Source organism: Miniopterus natalensis, chromosome 6, assembly GCF_054644295.1.
Source record: "Miniopterus natalensis isolate mMinNat1 chromosome 6, mMinNat1.hap1, whole genome shotgun sequence".
In the NCBI taxonomy this organism is placed as follows: domain Eukaryota; kingdom Metazoa; phylum Chordata; class Mammalia; order Chiroptera; family Miniopteridae; genus Miniopterus; species Miniopterus natalensis.
The window spans coordinates 66,316,384-66,343,572 of NC_142086.1; the positions used below are offsets into that span (position 1 = coordinate 66,316,384).

General features: G+C 38.7%; 1 protein-coding gene across 10 annotated transcripts in view; it reads left to right on the top strand.

Moving 5' to 3' along the window:
• Positions 1 to 27,189, top strand: part of MECOM (MDS1 and EVI1 complex locus) — a 519,304-nt gene that overhangs the window by 434,700 nt on the left and 57,415 nt on the right. Inside the window, exon 1 of one of the 10 annotated variants that reach the window (XM_016215712.2) lies at positions 23,725 to 24,661. The exons of 6 other annotated variants lie outside the window; for them this stretch is intronic. Coding sequence is in view for 1 of the 4 variants with exons in the window: in XM_016215710.2 (XP_016071196.2) it covers positions 27,030 to 27,032 (3 nt within the window). In the remaining 3 variants the exon portion in view is untranslated. Of the gene's footprint in view, positions 1 to 23,724; positions 24,662 to 24,797; positions 24,906 to 26,148; positions 26,330 to 26,871; positions 27,033 to 27,189 lie in introns of those variants that run through there. 3 more of the 10 variants (XM_016215716.2, XM_016215715.2, XM_016215710.2) reach the window with 3 other exon arrangements.

The following is a 27,189-nucleotide window of genomic DNA, read 5'->3' on the forward strand; positions in this document are numbered from 1 at the left end:
AGAAAAGAAGAAAAGAAACTGACACTTGTCAGGATTTTGTAGGATATTAGGAAACATTTTATTGAATAAAATAGATAATAATCTGTACAGACAACTAAAAAAATTAAATCCCATATCTTTGGAGGTGGCCCAATGACATTGCTTGGTACAGGAATCTCCCATCCAGTTCTTAAACATGAATGGTATTTCTGTGTCAGGTCAAACCATGGGTGGACTTTTTTTTTTTTTTTCAATTGCATGCAGTCCTTTTAGTAGAAATCTATAGCATCCAAGAACAAAAGGAGTTCCTGGTTGCCCTTATTTCTCATTCCTCAACTCTTTCTTTGTCAGTATTGCTTGAGATTTCATATAGATTTCACACGAGTTTTCTCTCTTATATTACACTTCGGATGAAGCCCATTGAATGTTGGTTTAATTCTCTATTGCTCTTTATGAAGTGACCTGGTGCTTCTTTACTATTAATGTTTTCTCTTTGGGGAACTTTCTATTTTGCTGGACTCAGTTCTCTGGCTTCCCTTGAAAAACCTAAGACCAATAGTTCTTCCCGGCCCCAGCCCTTCACCTACATCTTAAATGTTTTCTGTAGTATTTCTTCCAGGCAAACTTTTCTGTTTCTCTTAATGAATTTTTCTATTTCATAATAGTTGGTAAGTAACTCCTTATCTCAGCTATTATACATTTTCACCATTTCCTTTCTTCCTCAGAGTAATATGGAGTGCTTGACAAATGATTATCAAATTTATTCTAATTATTTATTTTATTTATAATTATTTTCATTTTCTTTTGGGTCAATTCCAAATAAACTTAAAAGATTATTTTTACACTTCTCTTTTAAAGAGTTATAATGGCTATGATATAAAATGCTAAAGATCTCAACTGTGTTATAAAACAATATCTCAAACAATATATTTCATCAAACATGTATTAGGTATCTACTATGTACGTACCACTGGAGTGCTCACTAAAAGAGATATAAAAATGACAAGGGCCTTGTCTTCAAGAAGAATAAAGTCTAATAGAAAGTTCAGAATGAATGAAAATCTAACAATCTACCATTAATTATTACTGGTTATTACAGATTTCTTCATGAGAACCAAATTAATTTAATTCATTCATAAAATCTCATCAAATATTTCTAACTAATAGAAAAACACAATAACACTTTACTTGTAACATCTTCCTTCAAATCTTTGCTATTGCTTCTTCTTTGCTAAAAAAATGTACCTTATTTTTTTCCTGGTAGAAAATTAGTATGTTTAAAATTAAATTAGGTGTGGGTATACTCAGGGAAGAGACACATTCTTAAAATAATGCAAAGAATTTGTAAGCATACAGTGATATAAAGACAACGAGAAATTCAAAATTTTCCTTTTCGAAGGAAAAGGAAATTTAACAGCATTGAAAACAGAATATCCTGTTTGGAGTTTCGTCATATGTGTATGGAAGACTCTTCTGTAATTTACAAATGAAGCCCTGCCCATTAGATTCAGATTGTGTAGTCTCAGAACGGAGAATCAGAGGGTCCATAGTGTTACCCATTCATTTCTTGTTGGAAAGGGACATTATGGGTAGAATCTCAAAAGCACCAATAAGTTTATTATAAATGGGTCAATATAGTAAGTTTGAGTTTCCTTAAGTTGCTGAGTTCAATAGTGTACCCTTATTCTATCATATGGGGGGGAGGAATATTCAGCTGCTACTTTTATTTGAGGAAATGCTGAGTTCTCCCAGTCCTAGGTAAATTACTGCGGGGATCCCCTGTGAAGCTCTATGGAATGTTTCCAGAATTAGACAAGCTGGCTCATAATGCAGAGTAGCGAAATCATCATAGCTTTAACTACTCTGTGCTGAATGGAAAAAAAAAAAATTGGCCAAGTTCACATTTTTGGCACCCACAAAAGTGAGTATTCCTTTGAATTGTGCCTTCATCTGACTTGGTGTAATTAAGTACCATGGGAAACAATATAATTTAAGGGTTACTTCTAAGAGAACGGAGAGGCTTGGTGTTGACTTTTAAAGTCTGAGTTGGAACAGACAATTTTAATGAGTAAAATAAATACCTAAATCAACAGAAGTAAAAATAGAATAATTCGATCAGAGGGTTTGTAACATTAGGTATGTATATGAAATAGCTTTTGTGATAGTCTGGGGATTTCATTTCCAGCACGAACTACATAAATGGCTAAATATAATTTTCCTAAAATATTACTTCATTGGGCCAGTAGTAAGATATCATCTTGGCCTTTGTATTTTGGCTGGCTGACATTTTCTTCTTTCCCATGAAAAAGAAAAGTTGAACTTCCCTCATATAGAATTGAACAGAACCGAGTATCTTTCTGCCCCTCTCTGTTTATTAAGATAGACTTCTGATAAGATGGCTAAGCGGGAAGTCGGAATAGTTCAGAGGAACTAAAGGCTGCTTCTCACTCTCGCTCTCTGAGACACATTATTTTTATGTTTTGGAACTCTATTTTGAAGCTTTCTTTTTTAAAAAGTACAAGATGTACTGAGTTTTGAATGACACTTTAGGTTTCTTTTCAGTGGGTATTGAATAAGTGTGAAAAAATGTCAATATTTTTATTTGTATTAACACTCTGAGGGCAGAGCAAACATTTAGTAATATGAGAGAAAGTATGCCACTTGGGTTCTGGAATGTGGGCAAAGAACATAGCAGAACACACTTGGAAGTAAAATTACCATAATATCCATTTATAAATAATTTTATAGCATATTAATCATTTCAGTCCAAATTAATGAGATTAATTTTTAGCTTATTTTTGATAACTCCAGATGTTAATTAAAAAAAAAAAATTGTTTTAAGTCTTTATGTCTGAATCAGGGAAATATCTCAACTGTGACTCAGGATAAGATATTAAATATTTTATTTGTGCTAAAGAGCATGTGTAATTTTCCCCCCCTATATTATATAATAAAACAGAAAGCAAAATCTTCTTGAAAGCTGTTTTCCTCATCTAAAGTAAATTGTTAAATTTAATTTAGTCTATGCTTATGGGTGAACTTATGCTAGATAATGGGGAAATATTACCTATAATTTTTAAAGTGTAGAAACCAAAATCTGAGCAAATATAATTTTCTTTATTCTTCCCCACATGGCAGTTTTTCTATTAATAATGTGACTAAATTAAATGCAGATAAATTTTGTCTATAATCTATTCTAAGTCATAAATATTTTGCTTTTACTATAGTCATTGAATTTTTATTTGTGTTAAATAAATTAACTCTTCATATGGAAATCTGAATTTTTTCCTAGTATTCCAACTTTTCTGTGCGACCTGCCAATTGCCTGGTTTTAGTCAGAAGAGCTCCCTCAATGAAAACCAGTGTACTGTTTGGTTATTTTTAGCACAGTCTGACTATAAGGTTTAAGCACCAAGAATCTAGCAAAATGGATTAGTAAAGTCTCCAAGACAGTTTTCATATAGAAAAAAACCCAAAAAAACAATACAGGATTAGATGTAAGGTCAGCATAGAACCTTCAAGTCAATATAGGAAATAAATTTAGAAACTTTTGATTTGCCCATAACCAACTATAATGCAATTGATGTTAACCAATCCTACCCAGCAATGTGTTAATTTAGAAACTGGCAATTTACCAATTTCATGGCTATAATTATTTAACCTAATACCTCTCAGCCAAACCAAAATAAAACAATACCATAATTTAATAAAGAAGCAAGTAGCTTAATTTGAAGCAGCATTAAAAAAAACACCCAAAACAGATAACACTGTAAAGTGGAAAATTTTCAGCATTAGCTCTGGAATCTAAGGCATGTACAACAAAAACTCATTATGAAAAGTCTAAAACTTGTTTTAAAAAATTCTAAAAGTGATCAAATTACTTAACAATAGAATGACAGTTGTTTTGAAAGTATCTTTTTTCCCCTTCCCATGTATTCCTATAACAAGCTCCTATTCGCTTTCATTTCTCAAGGATTTTATTTATTCCATTTATTTTACAGAGGATATTTTAAAGACATATTCTCTTAGAGAATCAGAATCAGCAGCTGGGTTAGATAATGTTACTCAATCAAAGTCCATGTGCTTGATGTGTCAAAAGGCCAAAACTCAAAATGTCAGAGTTTGGAATAAGGAAAGGTATATTGATCAAGAAGGCACCAACTGAGAAGATGGGAGACTTAGTGGTGCCTCAAATCCATCTCAAGAAAGGACAGAGTTCAGGCTTCTTTTATGTCAAGGGAAGAGGAATTGGGAGGGGCAAGAGGTGATTGACAGCAGCAGACATCTGGGTGCCAGCAGAGGTCTGAAGAAGGTTGTGAAACTTCTCTATTCTTAGCCTGTTGACTCTAGTTGATGTGAGTCTGGTCATGAGGTTCCTGCAAAGCTTTGATAAACAATCATTATTTTTGTACACACTTCCCTTATCTCCTTAGGAGAGGCACATTCTGGTGAGGGGCTGTTTTTGTAAAACTCAGCATGTCTATATGCAAGGCTAAGCAGAAGCTATTAGCTTGAAGGCTAGGGGAACAAAGCAGGCTTGAACAGGAGGGAGTCAGAGAGACCGAGCATCTCACTCTTTTGCAATTATAACACTGTTAATTGAAGTATGGGAACTGAAAGGACAAGTGCTCAAAAGCCATTTAAATGCATCCATTCTAGTGTATTTTATTAAAAACAATTTTGAAGGTGTGCTTGTGTGTGTGTGTGTGATACATACAGGATACATTTTCCCACATTAGGGATGCATGTCTATTCATAGAAATATAGGTCATATATGTATAAAGTAAATTTTCAATTATTTAAGAACAAGTTCACTTTTTTTGGAGGAGGGTTTGGGAGGTAGAGATTCAACATGACGATGATTTGTGGAAATAATGTAAATGACTGTTAATCATCTGAATCATCTACATCTGAGGAGTTGTTTATTCTTTAGAACTGCGCAGTAGATAATAAATAGTACAGTATCGTTTCTTTTCCCATGTAGGACCTTGAGTTCCTTGGGCCAGTCAGCTGTGCTGTATGAGGGAGTAGTGCTCCCTTCTGCCCACTGCCCATCCTTAGCACTTAGCAATGACTCCTAGAGAAGGCTGTGAGCCCCCAGGCTTGCTGTAGGACTGGGAAGTGAGGAGGAAAAGGCACAGGGAGTGGATCTTCAGCTGGGGACACATTTTCATCCAATTCATTCCCTAAATTAGAGACAAATAGATGAAGAAAAAAAAGTGAAATTGTCTAGAAAACAATAAATAACTGATTATGAAAATAAACAATGACATTTTTGTTATTTCTTACTAATCACTTTACATAATTTGTGTATATTTATAAACACAGTATTTATATGGCTTGTGTATTTAATATGTGAATTTTCAAACTATTGCTTTTACTCTTTTGACTGTAAAACTATAAACCTGTTGTTAGACATAAGATGCACTTTAATTCAGTATATTTTCATTAAATAATTATTCTACAATATTTTGGTATTTTTAAAATATTGATTACTTTTTTGCACATTGAACTGACATTATGTGTGATTGCCATCCATACTCCTCTCATTACCTTATTTACTATGGTTTCATAAATAAACAGATGCATATATGTACAACCTTTTACTGAGAAGGGGTTTGAAAATAATTGTGAAGTATTTAGGTTTGAAAAACTCCTTTTGAGCATATATTAGGAGTGATGTTGAGAGAGTGATAAAAACGTAGGCAAGTTAGATACTGTGTATTGGGATGTTCAGTAGCACCTTTGAGAAAGCTATGAGAGATCCTGGAAATAGGAATGCAATCTCCCTCCCCGTGATACCATTATTATTATTATTCTAAAGCCCATTAACCTGTTGTTTGCAACAGTCACTACGCTATAAGTAGAAAACCATTTGCATTTTTTTAAGAAAATTTTTTGGTTTAGTCCAAGGATACGTTCTTTTGGCAATCGCCTCTCTGAGCATTACCCATGAGAAAGCCGTGATAATAATGGAAAGCTGGTAGGAGGAACAAGCGGCCAGAAGGGGAAGAAGAAAGGGAACCTCTCCGCGCAGCGAGGGAGATGGGATCCTTCAGCGAGAGTGGAATTCATGATCCACAGAGTCTGGCCCAGCTGTTTGGTAACATTAAAAATCCCTTCACTTAAGCTGTTGAAAGCTAGAAAAAAGACCAAATGTTTTCCATCTCAAAACACATTTTACTTAGCTGTGTTTTGAAAGCTGTTATCTAAACATTAAAATAAAATAAAAACCCCAGTATATTTTAACATGATTTCTTCCTTGGGTGCAAATCAGCAGTTATAATTTAATTTAGGAAAGAGAGTGAAAAAGGTAGAAGGAAAAGGCACATTTTATTCTCCTACCTTCTTGTTTATCTTTCCTTAAAGCACTTGAAGGACATAAAACAGGGAAATAAAAAAGTCACCAGCATACAGTTTTGTTAACTTATCTTGTGAACATTAAACATTATGCCTCAAATTTCGTATGGTACATAAAGTGTTTCGCCTTGTAGGATCGTGTATGCCGCACTTCAAAAAAGCCAGTAGGGCAGCTCACTAAATGTAATGGATGTGTAACAGCAGATCTTTAGATCTCTTGTATTTAGCATGACAACTTCGGGTTTTTTAGGTGCTTTAAACATGATATCTAAAACCACATATTTTTTTCTTAGTGATGAAAAACAGACTAATTACAAACTTCTCAAGTGCTGTAGACGGCTTGACCATCCGGTATAATTGCAACACTCTGATTATACTGTATCTCCTTTTGTGACGGAAATTAATCAGTTTTACAACTTCACTTCATTTTCTTCATGCATTTTCCTGCTACTCCTCCCTGGAATGAACGCTCACCGAGCAGAGTCACAGTTTGGACATGTGTTGTCAATAAACAATTTATGTCTATTAACCAACAGTTTTAAGAGGTGAAACCTTAGATGCTGCTCGATTACATGGATCCGTGTGTCTTCACTGAAATTTTTGAGAACCCCCATTAACCAGATTCAAAAGATATCTTGAAAGAGAGGAACCGATTCCCACTTTAAGAGTTACCTTTATAAACCAATTTATTTCCTGTCAAAACTTATGTTGGCTATTGTGTAGACAGAACTTTTGTCAGGAAACTTTCAAAGGAACAGGGCTTAGACAAGGAATCTGACATGGGAGTTGACGCCTTGCACCGGGGATACGGACCACAAGTGGGTTTTGATGCTAAAATCTCGAGGAAGTTTCAAACAGTGTAAATAATCAGATAAGGAAGCGGATAGGAAGGGCAGACATGCTAGATTTAAGAGGAAACTACCACGAAGAACCCCAAACGACCTTCCTTGGGCTATGAGACATAATTACGGTTTAATGACTTAATGTTAAAAACCAGATTTCATTGTTTTTATGAGCAGCCCTATGATGAGAGATTCTAGCTGTGGACAGAAAAATAACAAATTATCTCGTCTTTTGCTTTATGTCTTTATACAAATCTAAGTGAAGCACGTAAGATGAGGACAGGTGATGCATTTTCCAGAATCACTTTTGAGGACCTCAGGAGGTCAGAATTTTACATCAAAGATGTGCCTCCCTTCTCTAACTGTTGAGTAGTGGGTTTCTTTTTCATGTGTTTTTTTTTCCCCCCTAACACACTGTAATTAAAGGACATTAATCAATGAGAAAGTAATTGAAAAAATGGTATAATGCCACACACCAAGCATTGGTACAAATTTGTTCTCACTCTGATTACAGTTGAGCTTTGGGAATATCGTGCTGCTTCTCTGGCCTGTTTTCACCTTCTCGGAGTGACTGTATTAATTACTAATATGCAGTATAGATTCGCTGATGTCTCAGGAGCCTAGATTGGTCTTGACAATACTTTTAGTGGGTACCTCCTTTACTTAACTAATACTTATTGTTAAACTGAGGTTAACACGCCCTCGGGTCCCTGTCAATCAAAGGTTAGCTCACCGTGACCCTGAATACCAACTGTTAGTGAGTCATTAAATGAAATGATGCATAATCACTTGACAGAGAGTAGGCACTTAATAAACGGTTGTTTTATAATTATCTTATTTTATCATGGGACCATGATCTCTCGCTTCTGTTACTTAGATTGCTTGCTAATTGGTAACGCAGTATCCACTTCCTCCACCCCAATACATTTGCCCCATTGTTGCTGGTGGGTTTTTTAAAGATGAGAATTTGGCAAGGCCTGTCAGATGGTCACATAATGGAGCAATGTTCTCTTCCTCCACTCACTGAACATCCTTAGCACTTAGCAGCAGGTCATGCCTGCTTTCCTTCCAGAAAAAAATGAGTAAATGAGTGAAATTAACAAGCCTGACTAATGTTAGAAATAAAATATTTACATACTTGCTTTGAAAAAAGCCAGTGGATATCTTTTATCTCCATTTTCAATCTAAACCAAATAATTTTTAAAAAGTTAAATCCATGGATCGATTTTCAAGCGATTATAGCACAGAAAACAGCAATGGGGCTTATGTACTCAGGCTTTATGCTTATGATTTAAAAGTGCTTTGTGATTTTTGTTATTGTTATTGTTATTATTGCAATTGAGTTGACAATAACATAACCTATGTGTTTGGTTGTTAAACAAAATAAGAAGACCCATTATCTGAAATAAAATGTTTCTAGTTTGCTTACAAAGCATTATGCCTGGAAATGTACCTTTAGTACTTTATTATTCTCAGATTTAAGAAAGAATTACTCCAGAAGTGTCATGAGCTTCCTGCTTTTCAATTTTTCCAGAACAATTATTTTTCAATGTTCCTTTAATTTATGCTGACAGATTCACCCAGCATAGAGTATTTATTCGTCTATTATATTAGAATCCATCAGGAAAATTAATCTTTTTGTTTAAGCACACACACATAAATATACACATACCAAGGCTACTGCAATCTTATTTTTTAAAACATAGAGAGGATTTTATACACCCAAGGAACCATAGAATGCTGAGTTTTATCAAAGTAATTAAATAAACATCGAAAATACATTTAGCTTAACTCTAGCACATGGTAAGCTCCCCAGGAATATTCTTTCCCCCTGTTCCCCAGCCTCTGAATGAGCATAAGTCTCACCTCTCCCATAAAGCTTCCCCTACTGTGCCAGCCTTTACTCATCTCTCTCCTGTCTGAATCTCCGCAGCACTTATCACCCGAGCCACATAATTTAGTACTTAATGACTTAACCGTCTTGGACTCTTTGCTATTCTTTCAAGTAGCTTAGTCTTGTCTCTCTGAATAGATTGCATGGGCCTTAACAGCAGGGACAATGGTTTACATTAATTTTTTATTCCCTCTGGCTTCTAAACCTTATCTTGTAGCATATTAGGGTTGGTCATTTTCAACCTGTGAATGAAGAGCCAAGGAATTAGAGAGTGGTGTGGGATTGGGGAGATAGCCAAGAGTTATTCTGAAACCCAAGAGTTTGTGTAAAATAATGTAAATGTACATGTATTTGCGTGTGGCTGTATGCATGCATAAATTAGAAAAAGAACTGGTAGCATGTCTGTGATATAGTGTCACATTAAAAAAGGTTATAGAAAAATAAGTATATAGCATTCTGGTTTTGGTAAAAAACAAAGCATATACATTTATATATAGTATATATTTAATATATATTTATGCATTTATATTAGTATCTATGATATTATATACATATGTATTAATTTTGCATGAGCAAAGAATCCTACCAGAAAAAAACACATTGGACTAAATATTGATTACCTCAGAATGGTGAAATAACTCTGTGTTCTGTTTTTTAGTTGGTAAAACAAGCATGTATTGCTTTTGTAATTTGAAAGACTTCAAACGAAATGCTTGCAAATGAAAACTGCAAAGGAGCCCTGGCTGGCATGGCTCAGTGGTTTGAGTGTCTGCCTGCGCGCCAAAGGGTCGCAGGTTCGATTCCCAGTCAAGGGAATGTACTTGGGTTGCAGGTTCCCCTGCCTGAGTCGGGGTACGTGTGGGAGGCAACCAGCTGATGTGGCTCTCTCACAGTGACGATTCTCTCTCTCCCCCCACCTTCCACGCTCTTCCACTTTCTCTGAAATCAAGGAAAAGGGTATCCCGGGGTGAGATTAAGGAAAAAAAGAAAAGAAAACTGCAAAGGAAATATCAAAGTGAAGTGGAGGGATAAATAAAACTACCAGATTCTCTAAGAGAAAAACTAAAACTAAATGTAAATCTGGCCCCTTTGCCCAGCTAGATGGAGGGCCACTGGTGCAGCAGAGCCGTATTGGCTGATTCAGAAGCTCTGCCTTCCAGCCGCAGGGCCGCCTCTCACCGGCACGGAGACCTTGGCAAGTTCTCTAATGTCTGCATCCCTTGTTCATTTTTATTGTGCTGATAATATTACTTGTCATCCCCTCTCATAGTTTTTTGTCGTTAGTGATTTAACAAATTTAAGGGAAAGCCCCACTGAAAACGATGATGTGTTATCCGCCCTGCGCTCTCTGCCACAGCTGGTATAGTTTGGTTGGTACTCAGGCAAACGCGCAGTCTCTCCGGGAGCTTGTGGGAGTGACAGCCACACAGCCACTTTATCAGGAGTGGCTGCAGCTCCCAGCAGAGGTCCTGCTACAACAGGCAGGGGCAAGGTCCTAGTCCCTGGCAGGGGGAGGGGCAGAAACAGAGATTGCTGCTATTGTTTGTAGTGGCTGCATTTGGCCCTGAAATGGCTGTATTGCCTTTCTTCTAGATCTGAGCTCAAGTTGGAGGGACTCCTGAAAAAAAGTTGAGCAGGACATTTGTATGTTCCAAAAGCAACATTTTAGCCATTTTAGAAACAATAACAAGAATTAGTCTGAATTTATAAAGCGAATTAACCCTAATTTGGCACCTATACCCAAACCCATCGAGACCTCCCGATCTGCTACGTGGTGGTTCTGACGACAGGATGCAGACCTTTCTGAAATCTTGGTGTCATCATGTCACCGCTCTGAAACTTGTAATCACTGCCTTTTTCTGCTCTCAATCCAAAGCAGCCTCAGTTCCAACAGGCTTTGAAAAGCTTTCCATAATTTGGCCTTATCAAGTTTCGTTCATTAATGCTTCTCAACTTTATGGCTCCTAGAATGTCCTAATGAGTTTATTGAGCAACAGTTCATGAACAGAACCAGAGACAAGTGTCTGTTGGAAGAGAGTGTGAAACCGCCCCTTTTAAGCTACAGCGGGGTCTGAGCAGGCTGGGGGGGGTGGGGTGGAGTGACGGGGGGGGGGCAGAGTCCTCCTTCTGGAGCCTGAACTCTCCCATAATCAGGGGAGGCCAGGAGACTGAATTCTCCATATCCACCCAAGGGCCTTGGCTGGTATATTGGGCATCTATTGGTGCATAACAAATTACCCCAATATTTAGTGGCTAAAAACAAAACTAAACATTTTTATTGTCCTCTATTTCTGTGGCTTAGGAATTCAGGAGCCACTTAGCTAGCTGAGCCGTTCTGGCCCAGGGTCTCATCAAGTGGCAGTTAAGACTGTGGTGTCAGGCATCTTAAGATTTGGTGCTGGACGATCGACTTCCAGTGGCTGCCCATTCACATTCCCGGTGCCACCCAAGAGAACAAATTGACACCCAATATGGAACTACCTCTACTGAGGTCCTCTGGAGTCACACCAGCGTCTTACTCCGGGCGACTCCTTCCCTTTTCCTTGAATGTTTCATCTTCCATTTTTTATCCCACATTTTCAAGAATTGTATCTTTCACTAGCCTACTTCACATAGTGACTTAAAATGTACTTCAAGCTTAACTTCTCCTTAAGGTTTTTTTTAAAAAGCATATTCCTTCCAATAGAATTATGAAGACTTTGATTTCTCTTCATGTGCTTTATTGTATCTATCTCCCCAAATTCCCGTCCTGGGAAATACTTCTCCCCCCGTGGCTGGGCTTCCTAACAGAGCTGTCAGATGCCAGAGTGAATCTGCTTTGCTATCACTGATTCTGGTTATTCTCTGGCTCTCTAGGTTTCCATTTCTGTTTCTCAGAACCAACTGCTGCTTGAGTGACCAGCAAATGAATTAGGAGCAAAAAATATTTGTTTCTCTTCTGCTTTAAGGATGTCTATGGGGGGAAAAAACCCGTAGAGGGCATTTATATAGAAGGTAACAACTATTTTATAGAGTTAGAACTCCATTTAATAATAGTTAATGTTTATTAGGTGCTTATTATGTGCTAGACATTGAGCTAAGTGCTGTGCGCAGATTATTGTATTTAATCCTCTCAGTAGCCCTATGAGATATGATCAGTATCTTCATTTACAGATGAGGAAACTGAGGTGCTAAGTACCTTGGCACATTTTTTTTCACTGACCACATAGTGAAGCTGTGATTTAAATCTAGGCTGTGCTCTTCCAGCCTGTGCTCTTAATCACTATAATATTCTTCCTCATGAAACTCTACTATGTACCAGAGATTGTACTAAGTGCTTTATATACATTATGTCCATTGTTTAATCCTAATAACTTCCTATGATATAGGTGTCATTCCCAGAACTTTAAAGATATTGAAAGACAGGTTAAAGAAGTTTAAGCAACTCTCTCAATATCATAAAACTAGAAGCAGAGTCCATTCACGGAGGGCTCTAACATCAGAGGGGCTACGGGTTAGCAGGAGATGGGATGAGACTGATTGCTCATGAGCACAAGTAATTTGATATTTTTTTAGAGGAAACTTGTGGTCTACTGAGCCCTGGGAAGATGATCTTCTTACTTCATTATGGCAGGTTACCACATTCAGCCTGTCACCATCCCTGCTAAAGGCTATAAGAGGCAGGTCGTTTGTGAAAACAGACTGTTGTCACCACATCTTAGGTGTGGGTGATTTGACAGCTGGGCCATGTGAGTCATGAGCCACTGGGATCACCTGGACCATATTAAATAAAATTATTGGGGGCAGGGAAGAATTAGAAAAGCAATGTTGGCCTGCCTTCCACAAATACTGTGGGTAGAGGATTCATTAATTTATTTGTTTGGATTATTATCTTTTTACTGCTATGGAATGTTTTTCAAAACCTGAACTGAATTCAGTGAATTTACATTGTACTGTGGGTTTAGATTCTGCAGTAAGCAAGTAATCAAAAATCAAGTATAATTCAAATTTTCCTTGTTCAACCCTTAAACCATCCAGTGATGGAATGGATCACCTTGGCTTTGGTTGAGCATCAGAGAAAGTGGTGTATTTGCATTCAGGGGCTGCATGGTGTGAAAAATACATATCTCTAAACCCAAGAGTCACACTAAACGCAAGATATCGTACTCATAATACAAAAGGCATTTGAACATGGATTCATACAGAGGGAACAGATGATTCATGTCTCCTCATACTTTTTCCTTGATAAAAGATTATTGTCTCTCTCTATTTCTCTCCCTTTTCCTCCCTCTCTTTCTTCCTGTACACAATAATTGAATATTAACAACTTGAACATATATATGTTACAACTCCAGTGTGCTTTCCAAGATTAAAATTTAGCAAAATTTATTTTATAAAAGCTTTTAATGGCTTTCTCGAAATATTTGAGCATTGCTTACCAAGGACATATGTGCAGGGAATGATAAACATTTATTATGGTAATTTCTGCAGAGACAACAAAAAACCCCACAAAATTAATATGAACAAGTTACATAGCTAAAGTATTTAGTGAAACACTTAGATTTGATTCATTGAACAACTTTTTTTTGAGGATGTATGGACTTGGCTAGCTCTCATAAGAGTGGAAGTGGGGAGAGGGAATATAAAATTAAGAAAGACCATGTTAAAAAGACATAAAAGCATGAGTTCAAAATCTGTAGTCATATCAGTCTTAATTTAGACTTTCTCCATCTCACAACTAGGTTCTATGGTTTATTAGTGGGTTGGTAGTCCAGATCATCTGGAGGGAGAAATTATGGGTGAATCAGGGTGCATATTTTTCGTTTCTCTCCTCAAGTCCTTTCTGGCATTCGCCCTTCTAGTTGTAAGGCACTGCAAGCATTCATGAGCTTGGATTTGTTTTCTAGCCAAGAACTACATACCAACAACACAAATACCTTTCAGAACCTGCATCATGGAAATTGAACAGTACTTAATTCTGAAGTTTATAGACAGGCTATATTAAGATTTTACTTGAAGTTGAAGAATTGACTGAACAAAATTTATAGAAAGATATTTTTAAAGTCACAGCTGAAATCAATGTCCATGTTTTTGCAATGCTACTGAGATTTTATTGGTACTTTAACTACTATTGGAATATTTTGACATTTTACCATTTAATATCTATCAAAAGATGTGACACCCTTTAAATGGGTTGTAAGACTAACATACTTTTCTGGTTCTACAGAGATTTTATTTTTAATTTTTAAAAGATCTGGCTATGGTCATTGATGTAATAAAATGAAGGTTTAGAATTTCCCACATAGAGAAAAGACAAATGTTTTACTAAATCTTTGATAAGAAATTAACATGTTGGTCATTCCTTAATAATTCTGTAACAGCAGCATCATTACCAGCACTCCCTGTCAGAGCTTTTGAGTGGAGCAATAATTCTGGGGCCAAACTGCCTCCCCACTTTGCTTAGTGCACGTCTATTTAGTTAGAAGCAAGCGCTTTCAATAGATCACATATTAATCACAGCCATTAGTGCTCTTTACAGAGAAGATGGTGTGGCTGCTCCTGTGAAATGTCCTGTTCCTCAGGCTGATGAGTTAACTCATCTGGAACAATGTTAGTTCATCAAGGTTTGCGGTTTCTCTGCAGATCAAATCCCTGTAATTCTGTATGCCATCTGCTTTAGTGTTCACTTAGTTTAGCGGTTAGACAGTCATCGGCAGGCACAACACGTGAACCCAATCTCAAAACTGGAGAAAAGGCACATTCTTAAACATTTAATTCTGGTATCCTTAGACTGAGATGGACTGGCTGCTTTTCTTTCTCCCGGGGAAATACATATCTAGATAATGCCAAGACCTATTAAGAACAGCCTGAATAATATAAAACATTGCATGTAAATATGCCCATGGTAAATCTATATTTTAAAAGGGCTTGTAATGGAAGAAAGTAGGAAGGAGCAGGCTGATTTTGAAATGAGATTGTGCACATTCCTTTGGAAGGTTTTCATACCGTATACTCAAGTACAATTACCACAGGTCACAGGCCAAGAGGCAACTGGCTGGAGTTTACTGATAACCTACTTTGTGAGCTTGATAGATCTTACAAATGCTTTCAAGTTGAATGAGAAGTTGAGGTTTGATTTTATTTCTGTTTATCTATTACCATTTTGTAGTTAATGCATTTTTAAAAAATGTGTTTTTATTGATTTTGGAGAAAGGAAGGAAGAGGGAGAGAGAGAGAGAGAAACGTCAATGATGAGAGTCACTGAGCAGCTGCCTCCTGCCCCCCCCCCCCCCCCCCCCCCCCCGCTGGGGATCTAGCTCGAAACCCGGGCCTGTGCCCTGACTGGTAATGGAACCATGACCTCTTGGTTCATAGGTCAATGCTGCCGGCCCAGCTGTAGTTAACATTTTTGATCGAGAGCTGAAAACAGTCAATTGATAGAAAAAATATGTATGGGAATGCTTATATACTTTGCTGATACCGATACTAAGTAATATGAAGTTTTATTTCCAGAATTATTCCCGTATATGTTCCAGTAGAAGGGGAAAGGGACTTCCATATATGTTTACCTATCTGTAGCCGATGTGCCATTAGATATGCCAAATAGGCTTCTTTTCAGAAGGACTTCATAGACTTTGAGGGTCTTAGAGCATTTGCTACATTTGTGTTCATTGCGCAGCTCGGAGAGGGAGCTATCTGTACCTCACTGAGCACAGAATACGTCTTCAGGGAATACCTGGTAATAATTCACTGACTAGAAAGCACTGGTGTGAAGGGTGTTTCTTGCCATCAAACCCCTTATAGACAGATTGGCAGAAAACAGAAATATCCCAAATGACCCTAAATGCCATGACTGACTCATGAATGATTTTAATAGTGAATACTGTCAGAATTTCAAAGAAGGGAGCCTGGGGGGCTGTGTATCAGCTTGATAAAAAGAACTGTTACTTCACCTCCTTGATCTATAGTTTCATCTTCAGGATGCTGTGAATATCAGAGATAAGAAAAGCGAAGAGCCTGTATGACCACAGGTAAAGGGCCAGTTTACCTGTGTATAGCTCCAGTTGTTAACCAGAGCTCAGGGTTTGTGTGGAGGGAAGAATCAGTAAGAGCCTGGAAAGACACAACTGATGTCAAATTATAGAGGAGACTGCATTTTGAAGTAGGAGCTTTATTTTCTACCCAATTAATGTGGTTTTTATTTGTTTTGGACCTTTTTTGTTTTTAGGTAAAGTAAAACAATGTTATAACTTTGTTATTGCAGGAAGACTAATTTTTGGTGGAAAGGTTTCACAAAATTTAGGCTTACCATGACAAGAGCCTCTGTGAAGCCAGTGCCAGTGAAGGTGACTGCCCTGGAGAAAGAAACAAACAGATTGACCAGGCCAATAAGTGTTTACAGGGGATAAGGGAAAGGGAGGAGTCAGTCCAAAATGTTGTCCAGAATTGGCAACAGGTAAAGGGCAGGTAGTTGGTACAGAAATAGAAATTTTAGGTGGTGGGGAAGGAGAGCAATAGGTCCTACTACTCCAAAGAAGCAGCAGTGACAGGAATTTCTCTCTCTAAATTTCCCTAAAGAGAATTTTCAGTTCATCAGTTGATTCCCAAGGGGAGACAAGGTTAAACAGACCAGTTTCCTTGGGTGCTATGTAGCAATTTCTCATACACTTAACCATAATTAATTCACCCTTGCAAGGCAAATTCAAAGGGAATTTCGCCTCCTATGGAAAGATGCTACTGAAGATGTCAGTGAGAATAAAATTTGACTCCATCCTTAAGAATCTTACAATGGCTGTTAAGGGAGATAAGAGCATTGCGGAAACACCTGTAAGCGAAGGTAGCACCGGCTATAAACCAGGAAAGAAGCGCAGAAGGTTTGAAGTGAAGTATAAAATGGTTAAGCCTGGTTGGTAGGAATCAGTGGGCACAAAAAAGAGGGGACTTGAAGGGCAGATAAGATTTTGTCCAAGATAATCAAGGCAAAATGAATTATAGGTTGAGGTACAAAAGTGATTATAATTATAATAGTAACACTGATAATAATAGATCTTTTTTTTAATTGACCATATGTTATGTGCCATGCATGATTCTAAATACCTACTATGTTTCTGGCATTATGCTAGGCTCTGAGCACTTAAAGTCCACCAGAGAATATTGTACAGAATAGATTTCCTGGTCTTGGTAGCAAATATTGTCCTAAAACTAATCAGTCTCTCTCTCTCTCTCTCTCTCTGTGTGTGCGTGTGTTTCCTCCTACCCCAGTTTTTAGGGCTCTTGGATCTCAGTGGTATTTTGCCTCTGTCTCAGAACTCTCCCTTTTACTGATTGGCAGAAAACACAGTGGGTGGGACAGAACAGACTCAGCTGCAAGCCAGACAGAGACCAACATCTTCGGGGGTAGCACAGCTTGAGAGAAAAAAAACATTTTTCTTAAAATTCTTCTCTTCCACAGGTCAGGGTAAGGATTAGGGCATTGGAATGGAAGAAAGGCGATAGGAAAATACACATACTTTGCCATTCCCCAAAGTACAGACCAGACTATCTTCCGTATTGTGTGTGTATGTAAGTCTGTTCTAACTCATTACACAAACACAAATACTGTGAAACTTATAGTATTTTGACCCGTTCCCATGAACTCAGAGAGCAGTTCACACTCATTGTACCCAATTTATTTTCCCAACACTTCTATTAGGCTGATATTATGAAACATTCATGGAAACCAACTCAAAGGTTAAGTGACTTACCCAAAGGCACACAGCTAGGAGTGGAGACAGGAGTAGAGAAGGGTCTTCCAACTCACTTTCTTCACAAGACTATGGGTCCAAATTAGCACTTTTAAATGGTGTTTCTGAAGCTTCAGAGAAGTTAACCCTAGTGTTAGTGCAAAATGTGCTCCATGCTGTTTTGAAAGATTGAATTAATTAAAATTAGTAAGTAATAAAAAATTAATTCCTTACATAGTTGAGGTTAATTCCAAAAGCATTTAGTACCTTAATTCTTTAATTGAAAGTTAGGAAGAATGAGGGATTTGGCTTTTTGAGACTAACTGCAACCATGATCCAGGTTATCTTTTACAAAATAAAAAGGTAGCAGTAATTTTGCTCAGTGACCTAAAAATGCTTATTGTCTAAACAATCAGATTGATGAGTTGTATTTTTTGTGAATATTTTTTCTCAGTTTTTGTGAATATTTACATGCTCATCATATTTTTCTTTAGTATAGGTTTTAATACATACATGTCAGAGCTCTTAACGTCTACTTTGAGGGAATAGGGAAGAGAAAAATAATGGTATTCTGTCTCTTTTTTTCTACCAAAATTTTACTACAATATATTTTATTAAAGTTTTTTATCACAGTATTTTCATTTAAGGTTGGTATACATTTCTTGTTGTTAATGCTTTAGCCACAAAATAACCACTCAGCGTAATAGCTTAGGACTGAAATACATCAAAATAGCCCAACAAAAAATTTTAAATATGGCAGCCTTAATTGGAGTTTAGGAAATAAATCTTTGAGTATAATAATTTATTCACTAGAGCTGTTGTCTCAGCAAAGTATTTCATCTTAGTTTCCCAAGAGCTGCTAGTCATTACTAAATATGTTTAAAGTCAAAGCAAAAATAAAAATAATTTTTTTCCCCACTTTCATTCTGGCCAAATAACTATACTATAGAAGACTCAACTGTTAAGAAAGTCATCTGCATTTTTAAAAGAGATCAGATAGGTGATTTTGTTTGTGTAGTTAATACAAAGGGAAATAGATAATAGTTTGCTGGGGAAACTTTTCTATCACAGTATTTATTATGAGGGATCTCATGCTGTAATAACGGGGTGCTAATTCTGAACGCACACAGTGCCGTCCTGCAAAGACATCAAGATTTGTAGGAAATCAACCCTCCAGCAGTCCTGGCAAGCCAGACTGACCCCAGCAAATGAAAATAATCAGAAGTAATTAGAAGCGTGCTGGACTGCTCCTCGGAGAGCGGAGCAGGAGAGTAAACATGCCTGAATCCTCGAGCCACTGCAAAGGCCCATGTCTGAGCTGTTAGGTGCCCTGACCTTGTCCACATAAAGATGTGATTTATGAAGTGCAGGGCACAGCAGCAGGGCTTCTGTCTTCTCCTGGAGAACCAAATTACTGAGGTGGAGATTAACATGCTTTCAGTCGGGCCCATTTCCAGACCAAGGGAAATTTTTTATTTACATTTTTTTTTTTTTACCTTTAATTTCCTCTTTTCTTTTTTAAATAGCTCCACCCCTCCCCCATTAAAAAAAAGAAAAAAAAGACAGAGTCTATCAAGGGAGGCCAGAAATATCTTTCCTGAGTAGTGGTGATGTGTAGATTTGGTGACTATAAACATTCAGAGCTCTTTTCGTCTGTAAACTCTTGTACTGGACCATTTTTGCTGGGTCTGTCTATCCAGGATAACAGAATTAATCTTTAAGTTTAGGGAGCCAAGCTTATGAAATTCTCCCCTGATTAAAAAATATAAATGAAAATTAAACAAAATGTTACCGTTGATACCATGGCTTTCTAATCTACCTTCTCTTGCCTAAACGTTATGCTTCATTATAAGGCTTATTTCTTAAGTAAAAAGACTTGGGAGAAGAAATTGTAGGTGGTCAAGAATTGGAGGGAAAGAAAGTAGAGAGACAGTTTGGACTTTCTGTACTGGGAAAAATATTTACATAGGAATCTTCTTGAGTCCTAAAGGCATATTTATATTTTTTCTTATCTTCGGTTAGGTAAGATTTTATAAAATTCTCTTCTGACGTGGAAAAGGAAGCATTGATTTTCTTTTTAAACACACATCAATATCTATACAAGAACCTAATTTAATTAGCAAGCAGTTATTGTTCAGCCAAATGTCACTTTCTCAGATTATTTCATGCTTCTTGACATGAACTGTACGAAATAGGATTTAACAGGATCTCCACAAGTAAAAACAAACAAACAACCTGTACTTGAGAAATGTAAAAATGCGCTTGTATGGTCTTGAAAAGCTGCAAAAAAACAGTGTTAAAACAAAAATGTCAGGCTTGGAGTTCAGCGCAGGTTTAGCCACCTCAAGAAACCCAAAGCTGCAGAATTAAGGGAACTCTACTTAGGCTGAGGTTATAAAGTGCTTTCCTCTATAAACTAAAAACATAATGTCAGGGTGAATGGGAACATACTTTATTAACTTTATGGTATTGAAAACTGCCAGCAAGTTGTCTTGTTTTTAAATATTGTCCTCTGCAGAGTGTTACAGGGCTGTTGGTCCACAGGAAGCCTATTAAAAGTGGACAGTGCAGTCATTTCATCTGGCTTTGGCTGGGCTGCTTTTCTTTCCTTTAATGATGTGCTGGAATGTACCATGCCCATAGGGTCTCCATTAGCAGAACTTTTACTTCTGGGACAACCATGAAGTTTAAGGCTTAAAAGAGGCATCAGCTTACAGTCTTGTGGGAATCACTTGAATACTGGAGCACTAACTTCTTACTGCTTTAACTAATATATTGACTTATTTTAAATAAACAGTTACACAATGAAGGCAGAGCCAGTGGCCTTATTGGAAATCTTTGAGCCTTTTAAAGATTCTGCAATCCACCCAGATGGGGGAGGAAGGAAGGGGCCTGAGGAGGGTTTATGCCCTTTTCAAACCAGGAAGAAAACACATTAACCTCTCCCACCCCAGCCCTGCCATCAGCCAAAGGGGGATCTTTACAGCTCCCAGAAAATCTATCAACTCACACTCAAACCTCATATTTTCCAATTCCTTTTTCCTGGTAAACAACAATTAACAGAACAGGGCAGAAAAAACAATCATTCCTTCTGGAAAAATGTTTTTAAAATATTCTCTTTTTAAACATTGCTGATGAATCACTCTATTTTCTGCCTTCCCCAAAGCTATACATTTGTTGTAGTATGTTCTCTCATTCCACCCCCTTAATATTTAGATCATCTGTCTTGATACATGTTTACAAATTAAAGCTGGTTTGAGATTATAGTAAAACCATTATTTTTAATAGCCCATTTCAGGGGCAGCGCTAAAAACTGCAGAACACGCATGTTACTGATTACTGCTGAGCAGACAGCGGCTTTTGCAGATTAATTTGTAACTGGGAACTACTGTAAACAGATTTCACCAGAAATCCCAAGGAATAAAGGGAATTGGTGGTGGTATTTGGCTCCTAGTATTTATTATTTTAGAACTCTCCTGATGGAAAGCAAGTTAACCAGGGAGAAAAACAAGCCCCCTGCAAAAACCCTTTCCTCCAGCCCTGTCTCTTCTGCTTTCCTTTCCATCTGGGAGGTAGGTCAGGGTCTTCTCCTAAAGGGTTAAGTATTTAAATAGCTAGAGGCTCCTTTCTTGAGAAGCAAGGCCCACCTAGCTACTTTGGGATTTCAGGACCCTATTTTTAAACTTCAAGTTGTGTCGTCAAGAAAAAGTGGGTTGATTTTGCCTTTACATGAAGTTATTATTATATAATCAAAGGGGAGAGGAGAGAGAGAGAGAGGCAGAATGATTGGTTGCCTGGTCCTTATGATTTCCTTTGGTCTTTCTCACAGTTATTGAGTAGAGAACAAGACCGACGATGATATTAATAAAACAATAATGGGCCTCCCCGCCTCCCCCACCCCATCTCTCCAGACAGTTCTCCCAAACTCTCCGAGACCAAGTGTTAAATCTTTCGGCTCTATTTCCTGTACGCTCAGGCTCGGTCTGCGGGTCTGGGCTGCGGGGCGCGCTCGCTTGGCCCGGCCAGAGGCTGGGAAGGCGCGGGAGCGCGGGCGGCGCGGAGGCCGGGCCGGCGGCCGGCGGCGGGCGGCGCGGTTCACCTGGGTGGCTGCAGCCGCGGGCGCCGCGCCTTAATCCGGGGCGCAACGCCATCTACCGGCCCCGCGCCGCACCTGCAAGCACCCAGACCTTCGCCGTCGCCCCGCCTCCCCCACCCGAACCCAATATAAGGGAAAAAACTCCGAGGCCCTTTCCACAAAATCCTAATTTAGCCGGGACCCGCCGCCGATTCCACACGACCTTTTGTTTACCCGCCGATGTTTCCTCCTTTTCAGAGCAGCTTTGTAAAGGGCGAGGCGGGGTGGGGGCCGTGGGGCTGGGCAGGAGGATTGGGGCGCTTTGCTCTCAGGCCCCCTGATCAGGCCGCACTGTCTGAAGCAATCGGTTCCCCAGATTACTTGTATTTAATACACAATGCATCATAAAACAAATCCCTCATCCTGACAGGAAGAAAATAGAACAGCTCATAGCTCGAGCCGGTCCAATTTATGGCTAAATTAAAAAAAAAGAAAAAAAGAAAAAAAAGAAAAGGAGGCCCTGACAATGGGCAAGTTGAGGAAGGGCAGGAAATCAATGGCAGCAAACCGGGGGCTCCTAAAGGTTCTCAAGCGCCGAGCTCCATGGGAATATCTGACCGGGTTTTAGGTTATTTACAAAGGATTTTTCCTGTCTTACCTACCGCTGCTGTGCGATTTTCCCTCAAACAATGGCTATTATCTGAAATAACAGTTCAATGTCACAGATAACAGGCCACCGAAACGAATTAGTCACCACCTCTTGTCATTTTCTCTCCCCTCCATCCCTCCCTTTTGTTTCTATTTTTGTTTTTAAATGATCATTTTGGGGGAAATATAGATCTACTAGATTTACATGTCTATTTGCACTTGGAGAAAACAAAAGGGGGGACCTGTCCCCGTCTGCAGATAAAGTTGAACATAAGCGCTCTCTCCATCCCGCGCCCTTTACCCCTCCCCCGCAAGCGCCCCTGGACTCCTTTACTTTGCTTAACTTTTCATTGTTGAGCTGAGAAGTTGGATTTTGTCCATTTGTTTTTATGAATGGAGATTTGCGATAAAAAGTGTTATTTCCACTTAACCGACGGGTTTTACTAAATTTTCCAAGGTTGGCTAAAGCAAACCCACAGACCCTTTTATTTTGCCACGCATTCTCTATATGCTTCAGTCCAAAGTCATTTCTGAAATGCGTTGATAAAAATGGTCCATATATATTTGAAAGTTATTAATCACCGTATAGTACTGATCACCAACAGCAGCATTTATAATGTTAAAAGTTTTAAAATAGTAAGTTGTCCAATTGGCTTCATTTCATTCTTTTGGCGTTCATAGTGTTTTAATTAGTGTTTCAAAGAATCTGGCAAAAACTCACCACACAGTCGTCAATCTCTCTAAGGCTGTAACGCGTTATTTGGATAGAGTATATGCAAATGATATTTCAGATTTTTAAATTTCTCCTTCTAAGAAAAATACGATTTGAAAAAGTAGCATGCTCTTCTGCTGACCTAACTATAATAATGGAGGAAATAAGTGAGTATGAATTTCAATAATAACATAAAAGGTGTTTAGGAAACTGGAAATGTACATGTCAACTTTTTACTCTTAGGCTGCTGTTTTCTGAGAATTTCTCAACTAATTATGTTTAGCTTGAGCTAGCGCCCCTGGACTCAAAACCTCATCTTTGCCCTTCCAGCGCCCCACCCCCAGCCTCGGTGCACACACCCTCGCACTCCCCAAAGCACTTCTCCACCCCATCGCTCCCATCCCCCACCACACACACACACACACACACACACACACACACACACACACACACACACACACTTGTGCTTTCAAGACATTGAAACAGAGGATATTTCCCTGGGGAAAGAAATCCTGCCCGGCGAGATCTCCCCATTGGTTGTTTACCCAGAGAAATCTACATGTTTAAGGGGAATGGTGCATCCATAATCAGTCTGTCCCTATAGGACTTAGGTCTTGGCGACCTTTTTGTGACCTCTCCCGCCAGAGGAGGCTGCTGTCACTTTAAAAATTTACTGAAAGAGGAGCCCGTCTGGCTTCCGATCACTCTAGGCGGCGGGAGATAGCTCCCTTTCTCCCTCGCCCCGGGTTCTTTCTGGATGGCCGAGCAGATCCTCTTTAAAGAGACAGTTCATGAAACAGAAACCCGGCGGCTGAGCTTGGGGTTGCGACAGGGGACGATCCCGTGAGGGTCTAGGACCTGGGAAGGCGCTGCGGAGGATCTGAAAGGGGGCTAGAGCTCCCCTCGCCTGCCCAGGCCCCCCACCTTTTCAAACTCTCCTCCTCCTGCCTGTCCCCCCCCACCCCCCTTTGGAATTGGGAGAGAGAAGTGGAAGAAGTTTTAGTTGGTTTCAGATAACTTTCATTACACATCGGGCTGATAAGAGCAAGAGAAAGTGAGAAAAGAGGGAGGTGATGTGAACCAGAAGGAATAGCTCTGAGCTCTTTCAGGAAGGGGGGGGGAGCCAAAACACCCCAAACCCGGGTCACCCAGAGGAGAGGAGACTGCTTTTCTGGTTTTAAAAATACACAGTTGGCGGACAATAAATCTGAAACGCGTGGTCCCGGCGAGCAGATCCCAGAGACGGACAAAGTTATCAGAAACCCATTCGGAAATCGAAACGCGAGGCTTTTTTTTTTTTTTTTTTTTTTTTAACCTCTCGAAATGTGGCTCGGGATCGTTTGAAAGGATTGTCGTGCAGGAAAGCTGGGGGCTGCTGATTATTTTATTTTGTTTTAATTCTTCTGTGATTGCCTTGTATTGCTGAGTTGAGGCCATAGAAATCTCAAGGTAAGAGAACTCACTTTAAAAAAAAAAAAAGTCTTGGCGATGCGCATAGTTTGTAACTGCGGACAGTTTCCTGCCTTGGCACCCCTTCCCCGGGGCGCCCCCCGCCCCCCGCCGCCTTTTCCTGCGCGCCCGGGTCTCGCGGAGCCCAGCTGCTTATCTGCGCCGCCGGGGCCGCCGGTTTCCTTGTTCCTCCTGCGAACCGTGCGGTCTGGACGCGTCTCCGGGGTGGGTCGTCCGGCCTTCGGTGGGTCTCTCTGCCGGCTGTCGGCCTCTTTTTCTCGCGCTCTTCTCCCGCTTGCCCTCCCTCCGGGTGTCTGTCCGTCGGTATTTGGGACGCAGAAGGTGGGGTTGCCAAAATCTGAATTCCTGGCACCGGCCACGCGACTTTGGAGCGGCTCTCGGCCGAGTCCCACCTTGCCAAGTAACAGCTTTGCTGTCCAACACCGTGTGCTGCTCCGCGAGAAAGTCACATTCGGACCCTTTGGCTAGATTGTGGGTTTTTTTTTTTTTCTTTCGCTGTTGGTTTTTGAAAGGGCCTTTCTCTAAAGTCCACCTAAAGGGAATTCTTTTTTTTTTTTTTTTAAGCTATCTCTGGAACTTGAAAGCTTTTTAAAAACACAGGAGTGTGTTAGATGAAATGACGGAAGATGTGCTGTTACTTGATTTTATTCGAGATTTCCGAGACGATTAAGACATTGGGGGAGACAAATGCAGTTCTGTTAGCAAATCAAAAGTAAATAATTCACCCTGGGGGGGATACGTTTCTAGAGAAAGTTAAGCTTTTGTCTTGGGGCAAGAATATTGAGAGTAAGAAAGTTAATATGTTGGTGAAATATTTGAATAATCATGTAACATATATATGAAAAGACATTCTTTGGAAATGAACCTGTTTTTAAATTAATTTCACTGTTGACAGTGGCAATGGCAATAATGTTAACACGGAATAAAATTACACCTAGAATTTTTATGTGTAGTATATGCAATACTTAACTCCCTGCCCCCGCAAAAGGGAATACTCGAAAGCTAGGGGGATAGATGATTCTTGACTTTGAAATTAACAAGTTTTCCACGTCTTTCTGCAAATATGAAATGGAACTGGTGTTGCATTTCACTGACTTCACCCTATTTCCTTCATTAAATATTTCTCTAGTGTGTCAGTAGAGCTGCCTTTTTTTTTGCTAGTCAAGAAAACAAACAACAAAAGATCTAGAAACCAAACAAACCCCAAATCAAACAAAACAACAATCCCAACTTTTTACTATTTTAGAATGTGTATTGCTATTGCTATTTATGGTCCTTCTAGACACCTGAAGGGGGGAATCTCAAGTTGCCATCTGAGTTACTCAGCTTTGAGAGGTGAAGGAAACAACTTGAAGTTTGTAATGTTATAATAAGAAATTGTTAAAAGTCTGTCCTCACTAGAGAGAGTATTTAATGTAGACTTTTTGTTGTTTTTAGTGTGAAGACGTGTCCTTGGAAAAGACGTGTGTGTGTGTGTGTGTGTGTGTGTGTGTGTGTAGCAATTACTATCCCTAGCTTCTTTCCGATTCTCCTTTTTTAAATTGTGGGACTACTTATTGCCCTTTAATTGCCTCATGGCCAAAGGCTTATTCATAATGCCTCTTGACTAGAGCCCTCAGAGCACTGGGCTTCTTCTTGAAGTTTGTGGTGAGTTAATGACTTGAATCTGCAACTGGGTGATTACCTGAATTCTATGCAAAATTGCTTTTCCTCTGTATACCCAAGAGTTTAGTTTTAACTTTTATGTCGGTAGAGATACAGCAGAGTTCCGTGGGGCTTATTTAATTCATTAATTTTTGTTCTAGCCTGTATTGTTTAGTCTTTGATAGGAAACTTCCTCAAGTTTGCGTTAACTGATTGACATTAGCATTACCAGCCTTTCTAGTTATTCACCATCAGGTCAACAACTCTGCAGCTTTGAATGTTGATGTTTCAAACATTGTTGCTGCTAGTGAATCAGGATAGTTTCCTTTAAGGACGAAAAGCCTTAAAAATGGACATTTCCCATTTCAATTTTTGTTTAATAGGTGTCCTAAGTAATGATTACTATTTAGGTTAAACTGAATGTAAAATCTCATGAAAAATAACAATACACAACCACATATCATGATGACAATTTACTGCAATATTCTTATATATTTTTTACTTGTTCACAAACCAGTTTTGTTATTTTGCTTTCTAAATGTAAAATTGAAATATGCATTAGCTTGTGTTAACTAAAACATTAAGTTGCCATATTTTGCATGAGCGTGTACCAATCATTTGCTTTCATTTGCTGTTCTTTAGTTTGATCAGAAGCATCTATGAGACAAATCTTATTATCTTCTTCAATTAAGGGTGTGATTTCATGGTAATGAAATGAAAACTGAAAATGAATATAATATTTAGATTAACATTTTAAAATTGAGTTAATTTACAGTTCCAAAATGTGAAAGTATACATTTACCTGAGAAGATTATCTGAACCTAAAATATTGACTATTTAGTTTAGAAATATTATATTAATAT